This window comes from Xenia sp. Carnegie-2017, unplaced genomic scaffold, assembly GCF_021976095.1.
Source record: "Xenia sp. Carnegie-2017 unplaced genomic scaffold, XeniaSp_v1 HiC_scaffold_4, whole genome shotgun sequence".
Classification (NCBI taxonomy): Eukaryota; Metazoa; Cnidaria; class Anthozoa; order Malacalcyonacea; family Xeniidae; genus Xenia; species Xenia sp. Carnegie-2017.
The window spans coordinates 1,777,216-1,800,288 of NW_025813504.1; the positions used below are offsets into that span (position 1 = coordinate 1,777,216).

The 23,073-nt window shown below is 33.0% G+C and overlaps 2 protein-coding genes across 2 annotated transcripts; both read right to left on the reverse strand.

Annotated features, from left to right (window-relative positions):
- Positions 1-2,091: 2,091 nt before the first annotated feature.
- LOC124455534 (low-density lipoprotein receptor-like) lies at positions 2,092-20,842 on the reverse strand. The gene is made up of 6 exons (XM_047006168.1): positions 20,827-20,842; positions 7,225-7,280; positions 6,852-7,041; positions 5,239-5,414; positions 2,686-2,864; positions 2,092-2,399 (listed from the first exon to the last, which is right to left on the reverse strand). The coding sequence occupies exons 3-6, from the start codon at positions 7,030-7,032 to the stop codon at positions 2,228-2,230; spliced, it is 708 nt and encodes a 235-aa protein (XP_046862124.1). The 5' UTR covers positions 7,033-7,041; positions 7,225-7,280; positions 20,827-20,842; the 3' UTR covers positions 2,092-2,227.
- On the reverse strand, positions 17,100-22,200 carry LOC124455533 (very low-density lipoprotein receptor-like). Its single transcript, XM_047006167.1, has 5 exons — positions 22,119-22,200; positions 20,534-20,763; positions 20,215-20,390; positions 18,412-18,596; positions 17,100-17,411 (listed from the first exon to the last, which is right to left on the reverse strand). The coding sequence occupies exons 2-5, from the start codon at positions 20,745-20,747 to the stop codon at positions 17,360-17,362; spliced, it is 627 nt and encodes a 208-aa protein (XP_046862123.1). The 5' UTR covers positions 20,748-20,763; positions 22,119-22,200; the 3' UTR covers positions 17,100-17,359.
- Between the last annotated feature and the right edge of the window lie 873 nt (positions 22,201-23,073).

Below are 23,073 nucleotides of genomic sequence, written 5' to 3' on the forward strand. Positions count from 1 at the left end.
GTTAAGGAGTTCACTTTATTTAATAAAAAAAAGAGACATCTGTTGCTATCACTTTTAACAACACAGATAAGGAATTGAATGCAATATCGTGCATTGATATTTCCTGTCGACGTATGACTTGGATTCTCCTCAATGACGAAAACATCATTCTTGCCTCGCTCATCTCAGTGTTACTAGTCGCCAAGACATCCATATTACGTCTCATGTTGCATGACCTATTGCTTTAATTTCCAAGAAATACGTTATTCTTATACAGCGTTAAGAAACAAAAATGACAACTTGAACTAGGTTAAATTTCTCAGGGAAATCAATTGCAAGTCTTTTTCAAAGTTGTAATGTTTAAATTGATTTCACGACTTTAAGTGGAGTAAATACTTTTAGATGGGAAATTCAGAAACTTTATTCAGTGACGCTTGTATTTCATCAAACGAAGTATTTAATGTAAATAAACTTTGTTCGTCTGGGAAGAACGTCAGTGGCGGGATCCCGTGTACGTCAGAATAAAATAATAGCTCCTCGATTTTATATTCAAATTACATTCAGAAAAACACTTTTAATTTATGAAGAGTACAATTTTACCAATAGATTACTCTTTAAGGTGTTTAGAAATGTTAATATACGCCAAAAAATAAAAAAGCAACAATATGGCTTATTGGCCCTAGCTTATTAAACACAAATGTCGTACATATGTATGTAAGCGGCAATGCAAGCAGTGGCAAAGCCAGCCATTACTTTGACTTTGCTGTTCAAGTTTATCTGTTATTAACTAATGACCAAATTTCTAACGAAATAAGTAATGATAATGCTACGGAAATTAATACAGCTTATTGCCGGATGGTTACATCACTAAACAAATTGTGAACACAAATCATATGTGCGTGTTATATGTATGTTGATCGATCATACTGACATACAATGTCTGAAGGTTGGTATGAGAGACAAGCTTGGACGACGAGATAGGTATAGTATTAAAGGAAAAATAGCTTTCAATGCCAATTATATTGAATTTGTGGTCAATTCGTGTCCAACATTACAGTTTTGCTCTTTTTATGCTTCAACAGTAAGTTTTCACTTCTCTTTTATTTCTGTAAGAATTACGAATCTAAAGTGATAATTTCAAATGGGGGACTACTATATTTTTTCCACTTCCAGCTTGTTTGTTATTTTCAAAAAGGTCACAGTTACGCAAAAATATCTTACCACTGGATATAAAAATACTAATTATACGTACGAGCTACATAATGGGTTATTATAAATAGCTCCTTTCGTGCAAAGCAAGAATATAAGACAATACATTTAATATATGCTCATGAGGAAAATAATGAGTTTCCCAAGACGACGTTGAGTTTTTTGTCATAAAGTTCTTTTACTTGGAGTATTGATCAATGTTCCCAAAGGAGACCAAGAGGACAAAAATAGTTGATAATAGCCTATATTACAATAAATCTCTCATCAACAGTGGTCGCAAAACGATGGCTGACAAACTCAATTTTGAAGCTAGATGCCTAGTTCACATATTTCGTTACTCAGTCTGTACTTCTGCTTTCATTTCTAAGAAATTGGCATTTTATATGAGCGTTTTTTCAACATGTAGCTAAAGCTAATCCCTACGTAACCACAGAATAAGAATATACAGAAGAGTCACTCGTGTCGGAAACTTTGAAGTTTTTGTTCTCGCTCATGTCGTGCCGTGCATGGTGGCCGCCATTATTCCAGCCAGATGATGAGGGTTTTTGTTTTTTTTCCAGCCTTCAAACTGATCCGAAGTCATTCTTGAGTCAAAATATATTTGAATTCATTATTAAGTATTGACGTCAAGTAATTTTAATGGTTGGAAAAAAGTGAGAAATCCTAATTATCTGGCTGGAATAATGGCCTACATGAGGACAAATTGTACACCTGAGTGACCCTTCTGTATAATCATTTATCTGTGACGTAACGCTGAAAAAGTGTCCGTACGGCTGTCAGTGTGGTGTGTGGGTGTTGTTTACAATAAAAAATGTGAATTTGATAAAGTTTCTTCTAGTTAAATAAATCATGTATTAAAGGTTAAAGATTACTTGCTTATTCTAAATCGAAATTAAACAAACATTGCAATGCTAAAGTGTAATTGAAGTGATCGTTTTAAACTAAAAACGTTACAAGGTAGTAATATAAACTATACTAAGTAATTAATAACATTTAAGCCGTATGAAAAACCTTTTTTAAATCGAAATGAAGCAAAAATTTATTGTGCAAAAGTTCCCGATTCACCATCTTTAGCCGCACCTGGGGCACCTCTCGGAATTTCACTTCGTTTCTTTCCATAAAGTGCATGTCTTCTACACCTTGAACCTGTTTCATCGGAGCCATCTGTACAATCACGTCTACCATTACAAGCTTTTGTCCAATGTATGCATCTATGATGGTATGCAAGATTTATGAAAATGTTTTGATGCGAATGTTGTCTTTAAGCAAAACTCCTGATTTATCATTTCATACAAGTTTGTCGTTTGTATTTTCAGGAATATGTTTCTTTATCAAGCATATATATGATAGAATTGATATAATCTTTGTCGCATGTCATATAAAAACTAAAACATGTATATTTGACTAAACCTCATTTAGAGATAGGATGATTTGTCTCATGATAGATATATTAAGCATGTCATGCGCTTCAATTCCTCTGTTTTACAAATACTTTACCTGTTGTTATCGCAACGGAAAGAGTTGAATCCACATTTACCACCGTGTGGACTTGGACAGCCTGCTTCATCAGATCCATCGGCACAGTCGTTGTCTTTATCGCACACATAGCTGGCACTGATGCATTGATTAACACTTCTGCAGCGAAACTGGCTGCTCGAACAGCTACCACAGCCAACCTATAATAAAACACGGGTATTCATTTTGTAGTTTTCAATCAACATCAGAAAGAATCATGCAATCACATTGTGAATCAACATTGATATTTATTTGTGTTTTTACCTAAGCGTTATTGTCATGATATTCTACGATAAATAAACTTCCAACAGTAAAAATGGTTTCAATTAATTGATTGTATTTTCATTTTCTATATTTACGCGGAAACACAATCGAAGTTACAAACTGCTAGGAGATTGGTGGCGATATTCATATATTCATATGCAATAATTCATAATCTAGAAAGTATATGATAAAACTAGCATTAACATGCATATATAAATACCCCCGTATTATCTATCTTCACCAGCCCCTGTCATTCTTGACACATGCCAATTATTTTTCAAACAAAACTTGAGGAGTCGTATGTATTACCAAACGCAAACTTTATTTTCTTAACCAAGTTCACTTCGTCAACACTATTCTTGGTTTTTTAATGAAATTCATGCACACAATCATTAGCTTTTTATATGTTACCTGCAAATATTTTAAACTCTATTCATTTCTATCGTAAATGTAAATACTTAATGTCGAACAATATTTGCAATAAAACTAATTTAGTCACATTGATGATTTCGTATGATTAAAAAACAATATGTTCCGAGGCAGTGCTGGGGTAGTCAAAGGGAGAAACGCATCCGAAAAATTTTTTTGTCCGTCCCCAATTTCCACCAAGATATTTTCATCTCACTATTACCATTAAGAAACTAAAAGGTTATCCGACAAATTGCAAAGTCCAGAAATAGATTACATGAACTTATAAATTTACTGCTTGAGGAGCTAGATCAAATAGTTTTGATTGGATGCGTGGGCAAGTGACTATTTTACGTAGTCGTTAGAAATTGCAACGAAAATTCTAATGTACTGCTTCAATACATCGTAATGTCAGAAAAACAAACTGTAATTTAGACAAATATGAAATCTTGACATCTTTAGAGGAATGCAGCACTCTTTTAAAATTATCTCACATGAGAAGAGCATGGCTTGAAAACTAATAAAACTCATTTCAGAATGATAATGGTAGCTGTGTCTGGAGGTCAAATTACGTGTGTTGCACACGCGAAGTTATACACGTTACGCTGGACTTGTTAATAAAACATTTTCTACCGAAGTCTTTTGATTTTGTTCAAAGAATAGAGATGGAAAAGTATTGTGGCATTAAAGGTGACGGGGATTGATCTTTATTCAAATTGACAACTATAAAACAGCTGTAGCAAAATGGCTTTCAATTATGGTTGGTTATGGCTTATTATACAAAAATGTTATTGTCCAAAATTTGTGTATGCTTCATGTTAAGTCTCATTTGAAATGTTTTGCTCGCATAGTTAAGAAAAAGGATGGCTGTGTCTTTTTAAGATCTTTGCAGTTCGTACAAGTTATTTTACACTTGCATAATGACCGTGTGTTTATAATGCCTGGATTAAAACAGGGTTTAACTGGCACTAAGATTCGGCTGACGAGGCCTTCCACCTATTTTAGTTCAATGATTAAAGCATACGTCATTGCTCATTATATAATATTCCATAAAAGGATTTTTCAAAATTTGTATCGGCTTTCAAGCCCTGAAATTGAGCACAGATATTTGTGAAGTCTCGATCTTGTGCCATCAATGAACGTTTGGCTTTAAGAAGTTTGTTTTTTACATTCAGTTATGTATCATAGTTATTCTCTAATATTTTAAGTGTTAACATGTTACAGTAAACCATTTATGTTAAAAAACAAAAAACTGACTGGTATAACGGGAAACTTGGCAGCTTTGTTTTAGAGAGAGAGTCATTATTAGACTACGTTTACATTACTCCGGATCGGTCTGAAAACGGCGCAAAAAAAGTAGCACAATCGGGTTTCGCTAATAATTCACCGGAGCGGAATTGTTTGAAAACGTCACTTTAGTTGGAGCGACACGATTACACTTTCTAAACGTGGTCGAACGAAAACGGACCGCTACGCTTTGTCGTATACACAACTAAACGTTAATATTTGTCTACGCTTTAGATACCAGTTCTCTTTAATTAGTGGGGCATAATTAAAAATGGTGAACATTTCATGTTGTAGAAAGCTTTTAATGACTGATTCCGTTGTATTGTTAAAAATTAATATTTTTTTATGACGTATGTCAAGAGATATAAACATCTAGTAATATGCAAGTAAGAAACGGCGCCATCTTTCACAAACAACTAACGAATTTTGACTGCAAGAAACACTACGTATAAACACCTGATAAAATGTAGCGGAATTTAAACGGATCACTGTAAACGCAGTAAAATTATCTGTCACTATTTCGCTCCGGCGTAGTGAAAACGTAGTCTTAAAGATAGAAGACAAATTAATATCTACCTCGTCACTTCCGTCCATACAATCCTTTGTTTTATCGCATTTCCAATGAGATAATATACACTGCCCATTTCCACACTTGTACTGACGGCAAGGATTACATCTTTCAATGGCAGTTTTGTAACCAGACGAAGTAAGGCGAGATACGCACACAAAGTTTCTTTCGTCAAATATTTTTCCTAAAAATATATTAATTATTGCCCGTATTTAGTATTGCACCAGTGTTATTCATTCTACGACAAGAACCCGATAACAAAGTATAAATTGAAATGTTTTAGAAACAATTCAAATAGACAACTACAATATCTTCTTTTGCTCTCGGGCTTTAATTAAGCAAATGCGAGGTCAATAAAAAGTTACTGTATGACATTATTTGACATATATAACACGAAACTGTCTTTCTTTTATTCGATGCTTTCCTGGATATTTCAAAAGAATTAACTTTCACTTCTCTTGTTTAATTGGTTCATCCTTTTGCATAATACACCCTTGTTCCATTACCAGAAGAAAAGTAATAGGTATAGCCAAATATATTTCCAAACAATTCAAAGCGCTCTATTTTACCGCTACTGTCGGTAACGACGAAACTTATAAAATATTTGGTGCTAAAGCAGTAAAAACTAAAAAGAATTTCTCAAGCCTTTGTCCAGTGAAGTTGGATAGTAATGTTTATCATCTACGTTTATCATCCAAGTTTTGTAAACTTGCAGATGGAGCTTATAAATTCACTTTTACAAAGAAAAGTACGATATTTTATTATTGGTTTCACGTCATAGGTGTTCATAAAGTGCTTGGTAAAAAATCTTTCAGTACGTTGTTATTTTTGTTAGTTTGGAAAGAAATATAACATAAAATTACATTTTACATAGCATATTACTTAGCTAATAATGGAATGTTCGTTGTGCTACGGGGCTTTTTTAGGACCATGTAATGTTAGCAGAATTCTTCGTGCACTCTGTTGCATATCCTTCGATATCTATACCTAGGAAGTTTTAGATGATAAAGTGCCATAATGTTTGCATGCTTAAGATTTATATATCTAATAATTTTTCACTTTGTCCAAATGCTACGCCATGTTGAATTACTTTAATACCGGTGGACTCTTCTTTTTGACTGCCTGTGTGCATCAACATTCGACATCAAACAACTTTCGGCAATGTTATGGTTCTTAGTAAATTCTGGAAATCCATTCCTTGATCTTAGAGCCGTATTGAAAGTAGGTTGTTTTAGATATTCACATGTTACATGCTTTTATAGCTGAAAATTAAGGTGAATTGACGAACGTGATTCATACGTATTATTTTTCTATAATATAACAATTTGTTCCAAAAAGTGTTTATTGTTTAATAACGTTATCCAGTAGTTTGTTTGAAGTCTTTTGTGCGTGCGCAAATAGAAAGAAAGTTTAGTATCGGTGCATCGAAGAATGAATAGCTGCAATTTTGAAAACAACGAGAAAATGAATGGAAATCGTTGTTGTGATAAATTATATTATTGATTTTTAAGTAGTTCGAATTAGTTAAAGTACGCAAATGCAGGTTTTCTCCGTCATCTAAATAAGTTGACATAAACTTCTTTACTCACATACAGCATTCGTCTCAATTATTATACCTTACCTTTGCAGCAGCCATAGTTGTAGCTAAATGGCAAATTAGTCCTTGAGGAATAGCCTTGGCATCTGAGATTGACACATAGCTCTGTTTGTGACTTGCATGATCTGTAGTAGGTACTTCCAATTACAGTCTGCACCAGAACAATCATTGACAGTGTTACGAATAAAACGTTCATAGTACTCATTTCTACGTTCTACAAAAAAATCATCAGAGTAGCTAAATTGCAATTGTAGACATTTACAACATCTTTAGCAAATTAAAACACATTGTTTGTTGAAGACAATAACTTCAAACACAATTTAATTACATTCACGTTAAAAGTTTTTGTTCCACCGAAGATAAATGTATATACTTTTAAAAGATTGCACATACTTACGTTGTATTTTAACAGCTTTTCTTTTTCAAATAGTTTAACCAATGAGTTCTGTCTCAACGTGATGACCTGTGTGTAATGACAAAAGTAATAAACGTGAAGGACATTTATAACTTTTGAAAATGGCGAGCAGCATCCTCCTCCAACAATTTCCTCTAACAACTTACTTTAACGGATGCTGTACGTAAATTTTAATGAAGATCTGTGTTTTTTAACTGTAGAGAGACTTTTTCCTGTTAAAATATTTACTAAGCATTGTTTGGTGAAAAAACTGCTGTGTACTAATGCTCTCACAATTGGTAATTGTAGAATATACATCGCAGTTTTACATAAGACTCGGTCTCAGCAAAGAATATTTAATAAATTGATAAGAAACAAAATAAATTCATCTTTAGCGGTGAATTACTCCCTCCCACATCAAATAATTCTATGATGCAGATTAGATGAAACAAATTTATTTAGTAGTCGCGTCCCCAGTCGTATTCGCGCACTCCAATTCTCTGCTAAGTACTAAAAATTTGCCAAGAGGTTTCACTTTTTGAAATGTCAAAAAGTATGAAAAATACTCTAGGATATCAGTAATTACCGTAGCTGCGTAAAAGCACTATTGATAGTGCACATTTTATAGAAACGACAAGTTTTTTTTAAATAAACATGTTTCGACATATCATCGACACTGCAGATACTACATTCGCACTAAAAATCAAAGAAGCACTTCACATTAACAAAACTAACCCTAATCTCAACGTTCAAGTTTTTCGTTTTAACACTATATTCAGCCCGTAAATACTTTCATCATTAAGTCTAACCACTATTTCATTGTAATATAATAATCTATTCATAAGTGTATAAATTGTATCACAGTATCATATTACTCTTATATATATTCATCACATACATAATATTCCATATAATACTGAAGATGGCATCATACGATGTTAAAACATGTTTATTTTAAAAAACTTGTCGTTTTTATTAAATGCGCAACATCAGTAATTACAGCTATGTGGTGTGACTCAAATGTTTTGCTCAAAATTGTATGGATATTTACGATAGCAAAAGCCAAATAGACGAATAATCGAGTGATGTGATTAGTGAATAGGTTAATATAGCAGTAATATTTTCAAGCATGTCATTACTTTAGGATTGATAGGTAGGCAGTGTTTATGTATGTAGATAATACATTGAATCTTCCAGGAAATGGCGAGTAAAACTGTTATGCCATGTTAAGTTTTTGGAAGGAAATTGAGATCCAAGATATATTAAATGTGGAATAACGTCTTACTTTAGTGTGTACTCTACGCTACAAGGAAGATACACAAACCCAACTAATATAGGCATTTCAGTTTATTACGCTGAATAAAGCTACAAAAATCTTATCGAATTGTTGGTTCTGAATGTGTAATTGGTACCGTAGATAATAATGTAGATGTAAAACAACATTCAAATTAAGTCAAAGATGTCGACGATGAAATATAAGTAATAAAAATGAGCCGAATTTATAATGATTTTTATTTAGCAAAAACTGTTCATACAAAATGGTTATTCCCTTTATTTCCGAAACGAAATTTTTTCATTGACGAAGATCGTTTGACTGATCTGTCGTGCAAACATTTACAGTGCTATGTGTGCATTGCAATATCAATTGCTGATGCGGATGTTATGGAAATGGAATGTAAAATAGAAAAGTTTGTCAAAATAGTCACCTATCCAATTACCATCGTACATATTACAAAAGTTGTAAAAAAGCGTCTTAGTTAACAACAAGAAATATGAGAAATACCAACAACAAGACTAGTTTGATAAACAAAATTGAGCTGTATATTTAATAACTATGATTTAGCTAACTCAGCGTCTCATTTGTTAAAAAAGCAGTTAACTTCTGTCATTATGATCACAAACGTAATATGATATAAGCCAAAATGTTTTCCTAGTATTAACCCTAATGTTTTCTTATACTTTGGATAAGTTATTTTCAATTTTGCATTATTAACTGACTTTTAAGACGCAATCTTAACAATTATTGTTATATTGAAAACTTGAAGATGAAATTTAGAAATTAAGGAGTTCAAAACATATGCACTATAGTCTGGTATAAGCATCCGCGACGACGAAATACTATCCAGATCACAGTTTATACAGGCTAAATTAAGATTATAAATTAGGATATAAAACATAGATGGATGAATTAAATTTTAGATTATTACAATTAAGGCTGAGAGAAAATTTCACAAATGAAATTATAACCGAAAACTTTCCTCCTTTGCATGATTGGTAGAGTTGATGTAAATCAACATTCAAAGTACACAGAGCCGGATAATTTCAATTCGTTTAATCCAAGTCGCTCACACGTTAGCTCAAACTAAATAATAAATTAATCATGCAATGTGGTTTCAAAATTTCATTATAAAGAATTTGGATCAATATCATTACAACTTTCATACAATTGAGCAAGCTGAAGCAGTTTTGTAACTATGTAAAGTAATTCAATATCGGGGCCGGTTGCACGAAGCCTGGATGGCATAATCCACTGGATAGCGAAAATTTTCAAACTTGTATAAAAGGTATTTATATTTTCCTGATCTTTTAAAATGATTTGATCATTTGATTAAACTTGAGCTTTTTGTATATTGATTTTTTGTGGCTCACAGTTGTAAGCGAACAATTAAACTGCTAATTCATTTCTATTTACCTAACATAGGATATTAAACAACACTTTTGCTATCTCGAACCCCACACCCCCTAAGCGTCTTGACAAATATAGTGACAATAAAAATATGCAGATGTAGTTTGTGGTGCAGTAAAATAAGCACAATTTAGCAAAACTGTTTAAAAGTATTTATTGCTTTAAATGTTTATGCAAACTAGCTAAAAGATAAGGGTTAATACTTTCTACTGCCTTTCTAAAAGTAATTTACATTGACGTATATTGCTTGAGTGAAACAAATACTTGCTGTGGAGTCCGAGTTTGTACATTACATTGTCAATTGCTTAGACGGATATTAAGAAAGGAATGAAATATGGATTTTGGTCAAAATAGCTAGCTAAACAAAATTTCTTGAATGATATCAATAAATATTGAACGACTAACTACATATTAAAGCTACTTATATGAACTTTAAAACATAACTATTCCATCGTTGAGTTATTTAAGTAATTTTGAATTATTTTTGTCTATCGTTGTTTTTTTTGTCACAGCAGCCAGTTATGTACAGCTCATATGAGGTATTATGAAGCGCATGCACCCTTGGTTTCACCCTTAGAATAGAAGACATTTAAAATTGAATGGACAATATTTTCCTGAAGAATACTCTTACTCATGTAGTTCTGATATTTGTTTTATTTGAAAGTACTACAACTGTGTATAACACATTTTACTGACAGCTGAAAGCTTATGTGACCCAACATTTCATTTTTTAATATTTCTCATTGTCATTCTACATGCGTATTTTGAATAGTGCTCTATCCCAAAGTTATGATAGATAATTTTCAGCGCTGTCTAATGTTATAATTAGGCAAACAAAATCTGCCAAAACTTAAGCGCGGGACACAATATCGTCGAAATGCAACGAATTTCGTGACGAGTAGCTCGTCTACGAGCCGTCGTGACGAGTACATGTGCCACATTGTAACGATTTTCCGTACAAGCATGGACGATTATCAGCGCAAAAAGAAACTTCTATTATTGAAGAGAAAAATTCTACTGCTTCTAATTTCTGCAAAACGACGTACATACAAAAGGAAGGTTCTGGGTACATCCCATAAATAAAAGGCAAGAAGAGAAGGGCTTGTATGACACGTTGTTGCAAGAGCTTTGCCAAGCTCAATTGGTCGCAACTTTCAGTTCCCGAGCGACATCCTTCCAATTATTTTTCTTTATATTGCGTGTATCTTTATAGTAAGGATGAAATTTGTCCCACAAACATCACCTCTCTCTCACTAGCTCAATTAATATTTCTTACCAATCCGCCATTTTGCCACAGCACAGTGAAAGCAAACATTAGTCATGTGATTTTTTTTGTCCAATCAGAGTAGATATGCAACAATTACTCGTCACTCGTTGACGATTTCGGTGTGCATGCTCAACGGCGACGAATTCGTCCATATCGTCATATTTTCTCGTTGACGAGCGACTCGTCACGAAATTCGTTGCATTTCGACGATAGTGTGGCCCGCGCTTTAATGGAGCCGTATATTTAATACCGATGGTTTATCTAACACAGCTTATTATTGGTTAAAAAAACAAGTAGCTTGCTGCCATTATGTTGACATAAGTAACATGATATGAGCTACAAAAAGTCCAATGGAAGATTGAAATAGTGCTAAAGTTTTCTTTTACTTTCCATATGCTACATCCAATTTTGTGTTATTACCTGAAATAAGACATAATCTTATCGGGTTTTTCTTATATTAAAGACATAGAGATGAAAATAAGGAGTTCAAAAGTCAGATTTATTGTAATATAATATGAGATGAGTTGCTTAATAAGATATGTAAAAGTCTGTAGCAATACTGTTTTCCTATACTCTGGATAACCTAATTTTAATTTTGTGGGCGCTTACTTGTCACAAAACATGATTTTAATGATAATTTTGAAGACTCGAAAGTAAAGTGTAGAAATTTTTGAGTTTATAGTCGTGTAATATCTTATTAGCATCATCATGCATTGAGGAAATTGAACACGGAAGAATCTCGTAAAATCTGTTTTTTGTCTTGTTTCATGTCTTGATTTATTGTCTTCCGAGGACATCTAATAAAAGGGCGACATAAAGATGTGATTGGTTAAAAAAGCAATCAAACTTTACCTTTGAAATTATAGTCCGTCAGGTTTCTGCATTTTTATGGGAGAATTGTGGGTTATGGGTTAAAATCATCAAATTTAACCCATTTCTATATTTTGACATGCTGAAGAAAACTTTCTATGGACCCCATCGTAAATGTGCCTGTAAACAGCGAAAAACGATTCCTTATTTAGACGTCATGTGACGTCACTAAATAATTTCTAAAATTGTTGTTTTTAATGTTTGAAAGCACCAAACCACAAACAATTTCAATTTTGACGTGTGAAACAAAACTTGCTGTTGATGCTGGTGTGATTGTATTGCACTGTTTTAACAACAGTGAAGAACCCTTCCTTAACTACTGCATTACATGACGTCACTAAATAATTACAGACTTGTTATACGTCTAATACAGAGACGTTTTCACTTTTCACTGCATATGAATTGCTAGAAAAGGAATACCGAGTAATATAAATCCAAGAAAAGTTTTAAATTAATAGAATTTTGCTGGCATTAGCTTAATCTTGCCAGGGAATACCTCATGAACATAATGCTATGCACGGCATGCTGGCTTGTACACACTTGAATCGCCCTGTGCAGCCCTTTTCGTTTTTTCAGGCACATTTAAATAGCTCATGACAACATTTGGAAGCTTCCAGGACCACCACACAGGTTCCAAATTATAAGATGAATCTTGTTTCCAGCCCAATATGTTTGCATATGGTAAAATTGGTGAATGCTCCGTTGACGTACCCCAGACATAGCCAGCTTGGTATACTGTTCTCTCAACATGCTTTAACAGAGCATCTTTTGTGCATGGAATACGTTCGATAGATATACCTTTCCGTGTGAATAGACCTTTGCGCGCTTCGTTAATGGTTGCACATAAGCTTGCGTGATCGTATATTATTATAGCAAAATGCTCAATATGCGGAAATGCAATTTTAACTGCATGAAGAGAAGGGCGTTCGCTCATTAGCTTGAATACATTAGAAATATCAAAATTTGACAAAGTTTCCAAGGCAATTTTTGCTTTTTCCAGCAAATGTTGATGTTTGGCTGCATCCAGTAAAAGCATAGAAGAATAACAACCTTTTCAAATGACCAGGACCCATACGTCGTGAAATTAAATGAACTGGTAGATAACGCAGATGTTTTCCAACGCGAAACACCACCCAAAACTCGTCTAATAAGAGTTCTGGAAAGAGGGACACACAAATGACCACGACACCAATGCCCACTGTCTTGATTAAGACGACGGGATGATGCACTGCAGCATCAGCTGCATGTAAGACAAGCCTGGTGTCGGCTTCTTCATAACAACACGGTGATAAAGTTGAAAGATCACTAGTTGTTCACACTGAATAACAAGTTTTTATTAAGTTTAAACTGATAGTGTCAGTATTTTCAAAGATTTATGCAGTTTTGTGGTAAATTAGTTTAACAACTTCCAATTATATTTCTTCAAAGTCATCCTATCAAATGTTACTATGATCATACATCTTCTAGAGGTTGAAACAAATACTCAGGATATCAGTTAGAGCAACAAAAAAATATTTTTCCATCCAATTCACGAGTGCAAAAGTTTTCCACAATCACTGACTGAGGTAATCGGTGGCGCATGCGGGCGTGTATTGCCAAAATTTTTTACACAGCCGGGGTTCTCTGTCATAAAAACTAGCAAAAGAACAAAATACGTATTGTCTGTTACTGTTTGTGTAAGCAATTAAAATAAACGGTCATCAACTTCTCTAAGTAATTGTAATCTAATAGCTTGCATTTACTGTTACGTATAGGAATGTTAAAGCGTATGAAATCATAAGCTTATTGCAGTTGAACGTTTATATAAATGCTTCAAAATTTAAAATTATGGTACAATGTTGAAGAACAAGAAAAGAAAGGCTGACCCTTCTAACATAACAAAGAAATCTGAAAATGGGAGTTGAGCCACTTGAAGCCCTTGTCAAATACTCCCTCCTTTTGTTGAACACATGTGTATAACAGGATTCGTTGGAGGGACGTTTTATTAAATGTTGTTATGTAAGGAGAAAAACATGGAGATCAACGGATTTCCATCATTCTCAACTTTGTGAGCAGTTATGATAAGAGAAAGTTGTTTAAAAATGCAAACCCTTTGTCTCTGTGAAGAATGCGCATTTATTTCTCAATAGGTAACAGAGCACTGTCTCATAACACGGCTGTGTTTTCTAGTCCAGCAAGTTGTTGAATATTCCCGGTCTCCTTTCTTAAAGTAGCTGAAGACATGATCAATGACCAAAAATGTATGGAAAAATCAATGCCTGTTTTGTATCTAAGGTCGAGTCATATGGAAGTAGTCGTGTCATTTATAATTTCTTTCTTTATGACGCTCTATTATCCATGAAAATTTAAGTTTTATTATGAATTTTGTGATGTATAAATAGCTTTAATATCATTGTCTCGAGAAGACTAACCCACCACAACTGTTTCCTCAAGTGTAACAGCAAAAGATTTTACCGGCGCAATGAATTCGATATATTTTGTTTGTTGTGAAGGCTGAAATTTATACTCTAGTCTAATGCTATGGCCATGAAAAATTTGATTTGACAACTGAGCAATTACGTATAAAAGTAATTTCACTTATGACACGTAGCGAAAATGAATCACCAGTACAACAGCACTGAAGGTAACCATGTTAAACATATTAAAATAACGGAATTAGCTTTAAGCCAAAGAGCAGGTATATTCATGAATGGGATGGCAAAAGAAACCTTGTTGCAAGTAGTGGATCCAGCTTCTGTCAAACTAAATTTTAGCTCCTGAAATTTTAAGATTCAAAGTATTACCTAAGAAAAGCACTATAGGTTTTGAATTTATGAGAATATAATTTCACCAATGTGATATATACCTCTGAGGGATTTTTATACGTGGCATTTTACATGCGTCAGATACATTAGATACAAAAGAAATGACATAAGATTCCTCAATATCTTTTTGTTTTTAAGACATCGACTCATGTAAAATTCAAGATAAAACTAGGTCAGAGGGCTTAGAAATGCAAAATATATACTAAAATGGGCTGCAGTAATTTATTTTTGACTTACCCATTTACCCTGGATCCGCCTTTAGTTATCGATGCTTGGAATGTGCGTTATCCCAATGATTTGCCAGAACGTATAGTTAATGTATAAAATACGTTTGTCCTCAAAGTACCTATGCATGATGATTGCGACATGCTATATGATGACTTTTAATAAAGGATGACTGTTTATCAAGTTAAGCTTGTTAAAATTAACTTACTGGTTCCAGAAACTACATAAACCTTTCAAAATACTTACACCATTTGTTTATCAATAAGAGCTAGTTATTTTGTTTTGAACAGCAGTAAATTTCGTTTCAGACAAAACTTTCTAGGAACGTTTGGAGATGACTTTACAACTAATGGGTTAGAAATTGAAACAAATTATCAAAATAAAGCAGCTTCTATTTTTCGTTATCTTTTATTAAAATTTCTTTCTTTTAAAAATTTGAACATCTTACTGCGTGAAAATTTGTGTTTATTGGAAATAAAGCTAAAATTGGTTTCGTAAAAACGAGGCCTAAAACTTGTAAACAAGGATAAAGAAACTAAAATTGCCCGTATAGCATCAATTTTTTAAATGAGCACCCATATATTGACCTAATATTCAGTTTGGTGAATAGCGTAAATTCCCTTATTTAGTGGCAATACTCCACTTTCTCCCTCTTACCTATTACCCTGTTGAAAAACCAGGATTCGTAATCAGCGCCTAAAATACAGATGGTGATCTGTTTATTAACTTTTCAGGTTTTCTTCAGGCTTTTTTTTGGAAGTAATTTTTCTTGATTTGGAACTAGTCTATCATAGGCCTACGACACAAAGTACAGACTCTTCCAAAATCATAGATAACTTTTGGTACTCTGACATAACTGAAAGAGATTATTGTACCTTAGAGTTCGCCAGTAACTGATGGCATGAACAATTAAGCAACCGTAAGAAAAATACGATAATAGAGTTTACCACAGATTACTAATAACACGGCGTTCCAGTGTTTTGGTATTGCTTAATTGCATCAGTGGGAAAAATGTCGACATAAAAGGTGCCAATAGAATCATTACAAATAGCAATTTTATGAAGAAAGAGGCAGCACTTTATTCCAATTCACCATCAGATAATCTTGGTGATAAAATAATTTTTGCTTATAGCATTTGGAGATTCATATTTGCAAGAGCAAAAGATGTTTACTGTTTTGCACAGAGCTATACAAATCAGGGAGACCTTTGGGAACTCGAGGCAGATCAGTGCAAGAAGCACGAGGTGAAGGTCGAGTTGCACCTGATCGAAGAGTTCTCACAAACGTCTCAAGGTTTGTATAAATAACAAGTGCAGCTGCGAGAAATCAACTATTTCTTTCTCAAAATAACAATAATGCAAAACTCACAAATTTAAAATACAGAAGTTTTTGATTTTCCTCTAAAATGCATTCATGATCGATTTACCACAAATTCTCTTTGAGGATTGAAGTGGATTTATGATTGATTTGATTGGTTGGAGCTAGGGAAGTGTTTTGCACAGGCTAATGCAAACACAGCTGTAGACCAATCAGTGCACGCGTTTCATTTTGTTTATTTTATAGTTTATAATGTTTTTATTGATGATGGCAAGAATATAACTCCATCCATTCGCAGGTTGATAGAGATTTGACTCTTTGCTTTATGGGCTTGATAGCTCAGCAGGTATAGACGCGCAACAATATCCCAAATGTACAAATTAATCATCGTCCAAGTCGTAAGTTTTTCATAAGCGTATATAATCGTTTTAAATTCATATTAAGAGAAATCACTTTCCTTGCAATGAGTAACTCCTGGAAAAAAGAATTCGCCTGCTTTTAAAACTGCGGATGCTTCTACGGCAAAATTCCACACCAGGTTCTCAATTTAAGAACCATTAGCATGAGTTTTAAAATTTAGAAACTGGTTGTGCTTTGATGAAACAGAAATAGAAATATTGCGTAGCAGAAGTAAAATAGCTACTCACTAAAAGCCGTTTACTTGCAATTTGAGTTGAAATTTTTATGGTTCAAATGTTTAGAACTCGAATTTTTGCTTGCGGAATTTATTTTGAGGCGATGATTTTAAATTAGCAAAAGGGTTACAAGTATAAATTGAAAATAATGAAAAGACAATAAAAACAACGAAGCTACATTCATTCAATAAGAAAAGCAGTTCTTAAAGCAGTTCCTCCTGAAGCTCTTAAAGCATTTCAGCCTGAAGTAGTTCCTGTTTCAGCATCACCGTTGCCTACTTCGTCATTAGGATTTCTTCTCGTTTCCTGACGACGTTTACAGAAACCTCTTTCATCAGACCAATCGCCTGATTATTAATACATTGCATGCTGTCCAATAAATGCACCTTAAATATAGAATATGAGATTTCATAATATGTACACTTTAGGACAACTGTCCTATTGATGCAAAAATTCAAGTTTTTTGAACTGTGAAAAAAATTGAAAAAGCATATTTCTTTGATTATATTATATATGTATTCTGAAAGGGTTATTTGCCAATAAAAAACCTCTGGCTTCGACAAAATTCGGACTAGTATCTCAAAAGATGCGCGAGTTCAAAGATAAACCACATGTTTTTCATGTGCAAATAACAGTGTCTGAATTTATATTCTGATTCTCTGAGCATGCATGGCTTTAAAATATAGAAAATATGTCAAAGCCTTCAGAAAAAATTAAGAAAGGAAAATCATTTTCGTAATATTTGATACGCTTGCTCTAATGAACTAAAATTTTACTATTTCCGATATTTCTGTAAAACATGCAAATTTCTAAAAAAAGCTGCAAATGAATTTGAATCATAAACATGAAACATGCATAGACAGGGTAAAAGAAGTGGACTTCTAAAATTTCTGTTAATATATTACATGGAAATCGTTTCTGAAGACCGACATGGGTGTTGTATGATTTAAACATAGTATTGTAAAATAAGTGCTCTTAAAAAACCAAAGTAATCTTTGAACGATGATTTAACTAATGGAGGAAATACGAAAAATCAAAACAGAAAAAAATCACCGTAAAAAGCTTCATATTTCATTCCATAAACATTTTCTCATGCAGAACTACCACAGCATATTATAATTAAAAGAAATTGGAATACACTGTAAATTGCTTAGTTTCATTCTGCTTATACTTTAGTCTTTTTTGATGAAGCAAGACTTGGACTTTTTTCTATCACAAATTGTACATTAGTCACGATGCCATGCTGTGAGCTACAGATCTTACTGTTTGTTATAAACTTGAAAATACATGTTTCATTTATCAAGTTTTAATATGTGCAGAGGAATCGAGGCATTGGAAAAAACTTTAGTATCCACTGCATTTCAAAAAAACAGGTCAAGACATTACTTGTTATTCTTGCAACGATATTGATGTGGTCCACATTTGTTTCCAAGTGGAGTTGGACAACCAACTTCATCAGATCCATCAGGACAATTGTTGACCTTGTCACACACTCTGCTCTTATAAATGCATTTCCTTCCTTTTCTGCAAGCAAATAAATATTTCCTACGACGGCATTTAGGACACCCAACCTAAAAAGACGACAACCTTTATCAGACAATGCAAAATAAGTGTTATTATTTTTTATTTAGCGGTCCAAAGCGATATTTTTTTGATTTCCAGCAATTTGATTGGCTGCCTGAGCGGACAGCTTTTTACGATATCTGCCCGTGAGCAGAAGTGATATTTTTTTCGCAATGTATTTGTTTACGAATTATAATATAAATTTGTAAAACTGATTTAAAAGCGATGAAATTTGGTTAACACTTTCTCAACATAAGTTGCATCGAGCCATTGGCCGTTTTACAAAAATTTCTTCAAAATAAAATAAAAATAAATATTTTATTTAGCGTTTAGGTCGGTCCGTACGGCAAAAATATTTTGGCCTCAGGCCGCTTTTAAGCCCTCGTGAAAATATTTTTGCCGCACGGACCTCCAAGCCGGTAAATAACATATATTTATCACACAATGTCCATAAGCTTTACATTGTATGATAAAAATGCTTTTCTTAAGCAGATAACATTAACCTTAGTCGAAATAATTCTTGATATTATGCACTGCTTCATTCAAAAGTTATTAAATATTTGCTTGACAAAGTGATGAATGAACGTGAAATAAATCCACGAGTTAAAATTTAGACCTTATTTGTTGGCACAAAAATATTTCTTTTAAAAACAACAGACATTTATGTTTTGAAAGTGTTCTATAGGAGGTATTAAAAGCGAGTTTTAGTATGTACGTTTTTACACTTTTCCTTTTGAATAGGAAATGTGTTCGTGTAATTAAAATATTTTCCTTTAGAAAGATACACTCTACCCTTATCACATAATGGCAGTAATGCTTTTGTAATTTGGTTTGAGTAAAATTGTTCTGCTTTGCCGTGAAAATGAAGCAGTTCCTAGGCAGGAAAAAACTAAAAATCATCTTAATTTGCTGCGAGATTCACATTAACATCAGTAATAACTTAGTAAATCACCTAGTAAAGAGGTAAAAGTCTTTTTACAATTAAACTGACAAAGACAAACATAATGATTATGTAGCTATGCATTTTATAGTTATCGTGAAATTTTTTGTAATTTCTGGGCTAAACTCATTTTTAACAATTCCCCATATTTCTGCAAGTTCACAGTGTCTTGTAATTGGGGTCACTTTAGGCATGCAGAGCAGAAGAACAATTTTCTTCGTGAGAAGAATTGAAACAAAGAACTTAGAATTGAAATGCATACGTGATTAAGAATGTCACTATGTTATTATCGAAATTTATCAAAGCCGCTAATTCACACTATAGAAAGCTCTAAGAGACAGTAAATATCCGTCCATATAAATCAGACGAAAGCCAATTATTAACCTTGTCTAAACAGCAATTTACAGCATACATGGTAATTATAAGGACAAAATTCTGTTTTAATGGGCTTTTAATTGCCCTGGATAGGGAGAAAAATTTTATTTCTCGAACAATTTTTCACAAAAATCGTAAAAATGTCAACCAATTTCTTATCAACTGATGGTACGTAAGTGATGGAAAATGGATTCAAAAAGTTTTGTATGATTTATAAAAAGACACCAAAGTTTGTTAGCTTATGAGTTTTCCTGTTTACACACAAAGAGGCATAAAACAAACAGTGGATGCAACAAACATTTGATAAATACCTCATCACTTCCATCTGCGCAATCTTTAATGTTATTACATTTCCATTGCTTCTTTGTGCACTCTCCATTCTCACATTTGAATTGGCGACAAGGATTACAATGTTCCAAAACGATTCGTGAATGACTACCATAGTTGTAGCGAACACAGACATATTTCATTTGGTTGTACAAACTTCCTATAGATGGTTGATTAAAAGGAAATGGCTATTAATAATATTACAAATTATTTTTTAAGTCGATCGTCATGTTTTGGTCTAATAGTGACATTTTTTGTATATTATACAATTAACCTTAAACTTTTAAACTGAATATATCTCACCTCTGCAACATAAATAATTGTAGCTGAATGGTACAGTAACAGCACGTCTTCTTCCACATCTAAGGCTTACACATTTTTCGGTTTGTGACTTGCATCTTGTGACGTATGAATACCCGTGTACACGTCTTATTCTTCTAATAAATCTCAAAGCATCCACTTCTTGTGAAAGAACGAGCAGTGATAAAATTGCAATAGAAATATGAAGGGCATTCATAATGAAAGAAAGGTCTCTGCAAAGAGTAAGAATTTGCATGTAAGAACGTTGCTTTTGTTTGTGTGAATTTTTATTTAGTGGAAAGACACTTGAAAAGAAATGGCTATTGATGTGTTTTACTTGTCTATAGAACAAGACTGAAAGGTAGTTTTGCAATTGGTAGTCTGAATTATGAAATTACTGAATATGCAAAGTCTTCAATGCCTTTTAAGCTATAATGCACTAATATGAATTGACATTGTTCACAATATAGTACTACTACAATGGTCAACTGCTTTCATAGGAAAGAAGCATAAATTAACGAATGCAACCTCTGCAAATACCAGTAAAGAATCCAGGGTAGAATAACTCAGTAATTATTTACAATCCGAAAAAAATAAACAGAAAAATATTGGTAATACATAATTTGCTCATAAATATGCTTCAGTAAGCCCACAATATACATTGTATTCTTATTAACTATGGATCCATCACAGGGTAAATTTACATGCTAATAATAGCTGTTATGTTGTATCAAAGTATTTAGAGCTGAATCACGTGGTGCCCTTATGGTATCCCAACATTTGTAATCTTGTAATTATATATCATGTATAACTTTGTAACGATAGATTTTAAGTCAAAACGATTCGAATATGTGTAACATCTAGTAAAGTGAAATATGTTTATAAACGATGAAACACTCAAGATTTGGTTCACGTAGCAGCGGATTTTCTCTGCAAGCAATTTAAACTAATTTAGTAAAATATGTATATTTGTTTTAGTATTCAATGTCCGGACCAATCTCCTTAAATTTATAAAAAATAATTATTTATTAAATTTATTAAAAATAATCTCTTTAAAATGATTACAATGAATGCACAAACATGTACATCTATATTTGAAAGGAAAAGTACTTCTAATTTTATAGAGAGAGAGCGCTGATTTTAGAATTGACTTTCTAAAATTCATTGCACCTTTATCGACAGTCACCTTTAAAAGGTTTGCTTAGAAAGGAAAATATGCAGTTTAGTTTTAAAACATTATAGGTTTTACTTGCCTTTGCTTGATTAATTTAGAAAAGCCTTTTAGGATTATTATAATATAAAGGACATCTTATGTGCATACAATCCTTGTTGATGAGACTCAACTCACATGCAGGCACATTAACAAGTTCTCTGGCAATAAATAAGTCATGCCAAAATGACTTATAGTAGAAAATACAGTACAGTACCCTGTAGTCTCCGCCAAAACATTTGTGGAACAAACACGAAGCCAAACAAAACTTTTTGTAAAAGAAAATCAAGCCTTTGGGATTGTATAAATTGAGTAGCTCTAAAGCAGTATAACCACAATACCTGACTTCATGTAAAATTAGATATAAGTAGCACATACGTGATGTTTCTTCAACTTTTCTCTACTGAAGCGTCTATGCAGATACCTCCGTCGCTATTGAAGTGCTGTTGAAAGTGACGAGCTTTTGAAAAAAGAAAGGCATTTATGAATTTTAAAAACAGGATATCACGTGCATGTCATTGTTGACGAAGTTCGTGCAATGTAGGACGCCACATTCTTTGTTCTTTGTTAATCAAAATTTGTTCAACGTGGCAACTAATAATGCAACCTGATGATATCACAATGAACGTCAATTCTGGTTTTTCCATCTAGGCATTCCTGCAGAAAGTAAAAACTTTCACTTGTAAATAGATGAAAATTTACTCCTTTATGAGCTCTTCTAACGAAAACGTAGCTTCAAAATATTATATAGTATCGATCATGGCATTTAGCTATAGCCCGTACGTATATTTTTGATTTCACGGCACGGTGAGAATGAAATTCAATGGAACTCCCACTAGCTTTAACTTCTAGTTTTTATTTATGAATGCTTATTATTTGTTTTTATTTTAAATCTACTTTGAAGCTGTCTTATACTTCTTCTCGTTATCGTTGAAAAACTTTAACAACGATCAACGACCTCAAATTTTGTTGTTACAGTTGAACATGCAGCAGGATGTTGGCTTACTTGGCCAATTCTGGTCAAAATAAGTATTATACATATATCCTTTATTATTTAATTGCTTTTGCACTCAATGAACACAGCTAAAAATATTTCCATACAGCGTATTTAAAATTACATAGCAAAGTCACTATATAAATGGTAAGTTAAAATAGGTTTTGTCCATAGGTTTTGTCAGAGAGAAAGCTTAAAGCCCAGCAAATTTATTGGCATATAGTCTGGCCGGAATATGATTCAAATATGCCAAACACATTATGACGAACTGAAGTATTGTTATTATGCTAAACAATTAATTTTCTGAATGTCGTGAATCCAATGATGTTCTATTTTGTT

Coding starts and splice junctions, on each gene's coding strand:
- LOC124455534 (XM_047006168.1), bottom strand. CDS start 7,032: ATGAGTACTATGAACGTTTTATTCGTAACACTGTCAATGATTGTTCTG. Junction 5,415..6,851: donor CAACTATGGCTGCTGCAAAG/GTAAGGTATAAT, acceptor ATATATTTTTAG/GAAAAATATTTGACGAAAGA. Junction 2,400..2,685: donor TTCCGTTGCGATAACAACAG/GTAAAGTATTTG, acceptor ATACCATCATAG/ATGCATACATTGGACAAAAG.
- LOC124455533 (XM_047006167.1), bottom strand. CDS start 20,747: ATGAATGCCCTTCATATTTCTATTGCAATTTTATCACTGCTCGTTCTT. Junction 18,597..20,214: donor GCGCAGATGGAAGTGATGAG/GTATTTATCAAA, acceptor TCGTCTTTTTAG/GTTGGGTGTCCTAAATGCCG. Junction 17,412..18,411: donor TATCGTTGCAAGAATAACAA/GTAATGTCTTGA, acceptor TCTATATTTAAG/GTGCATTTATTGGACAGCAT.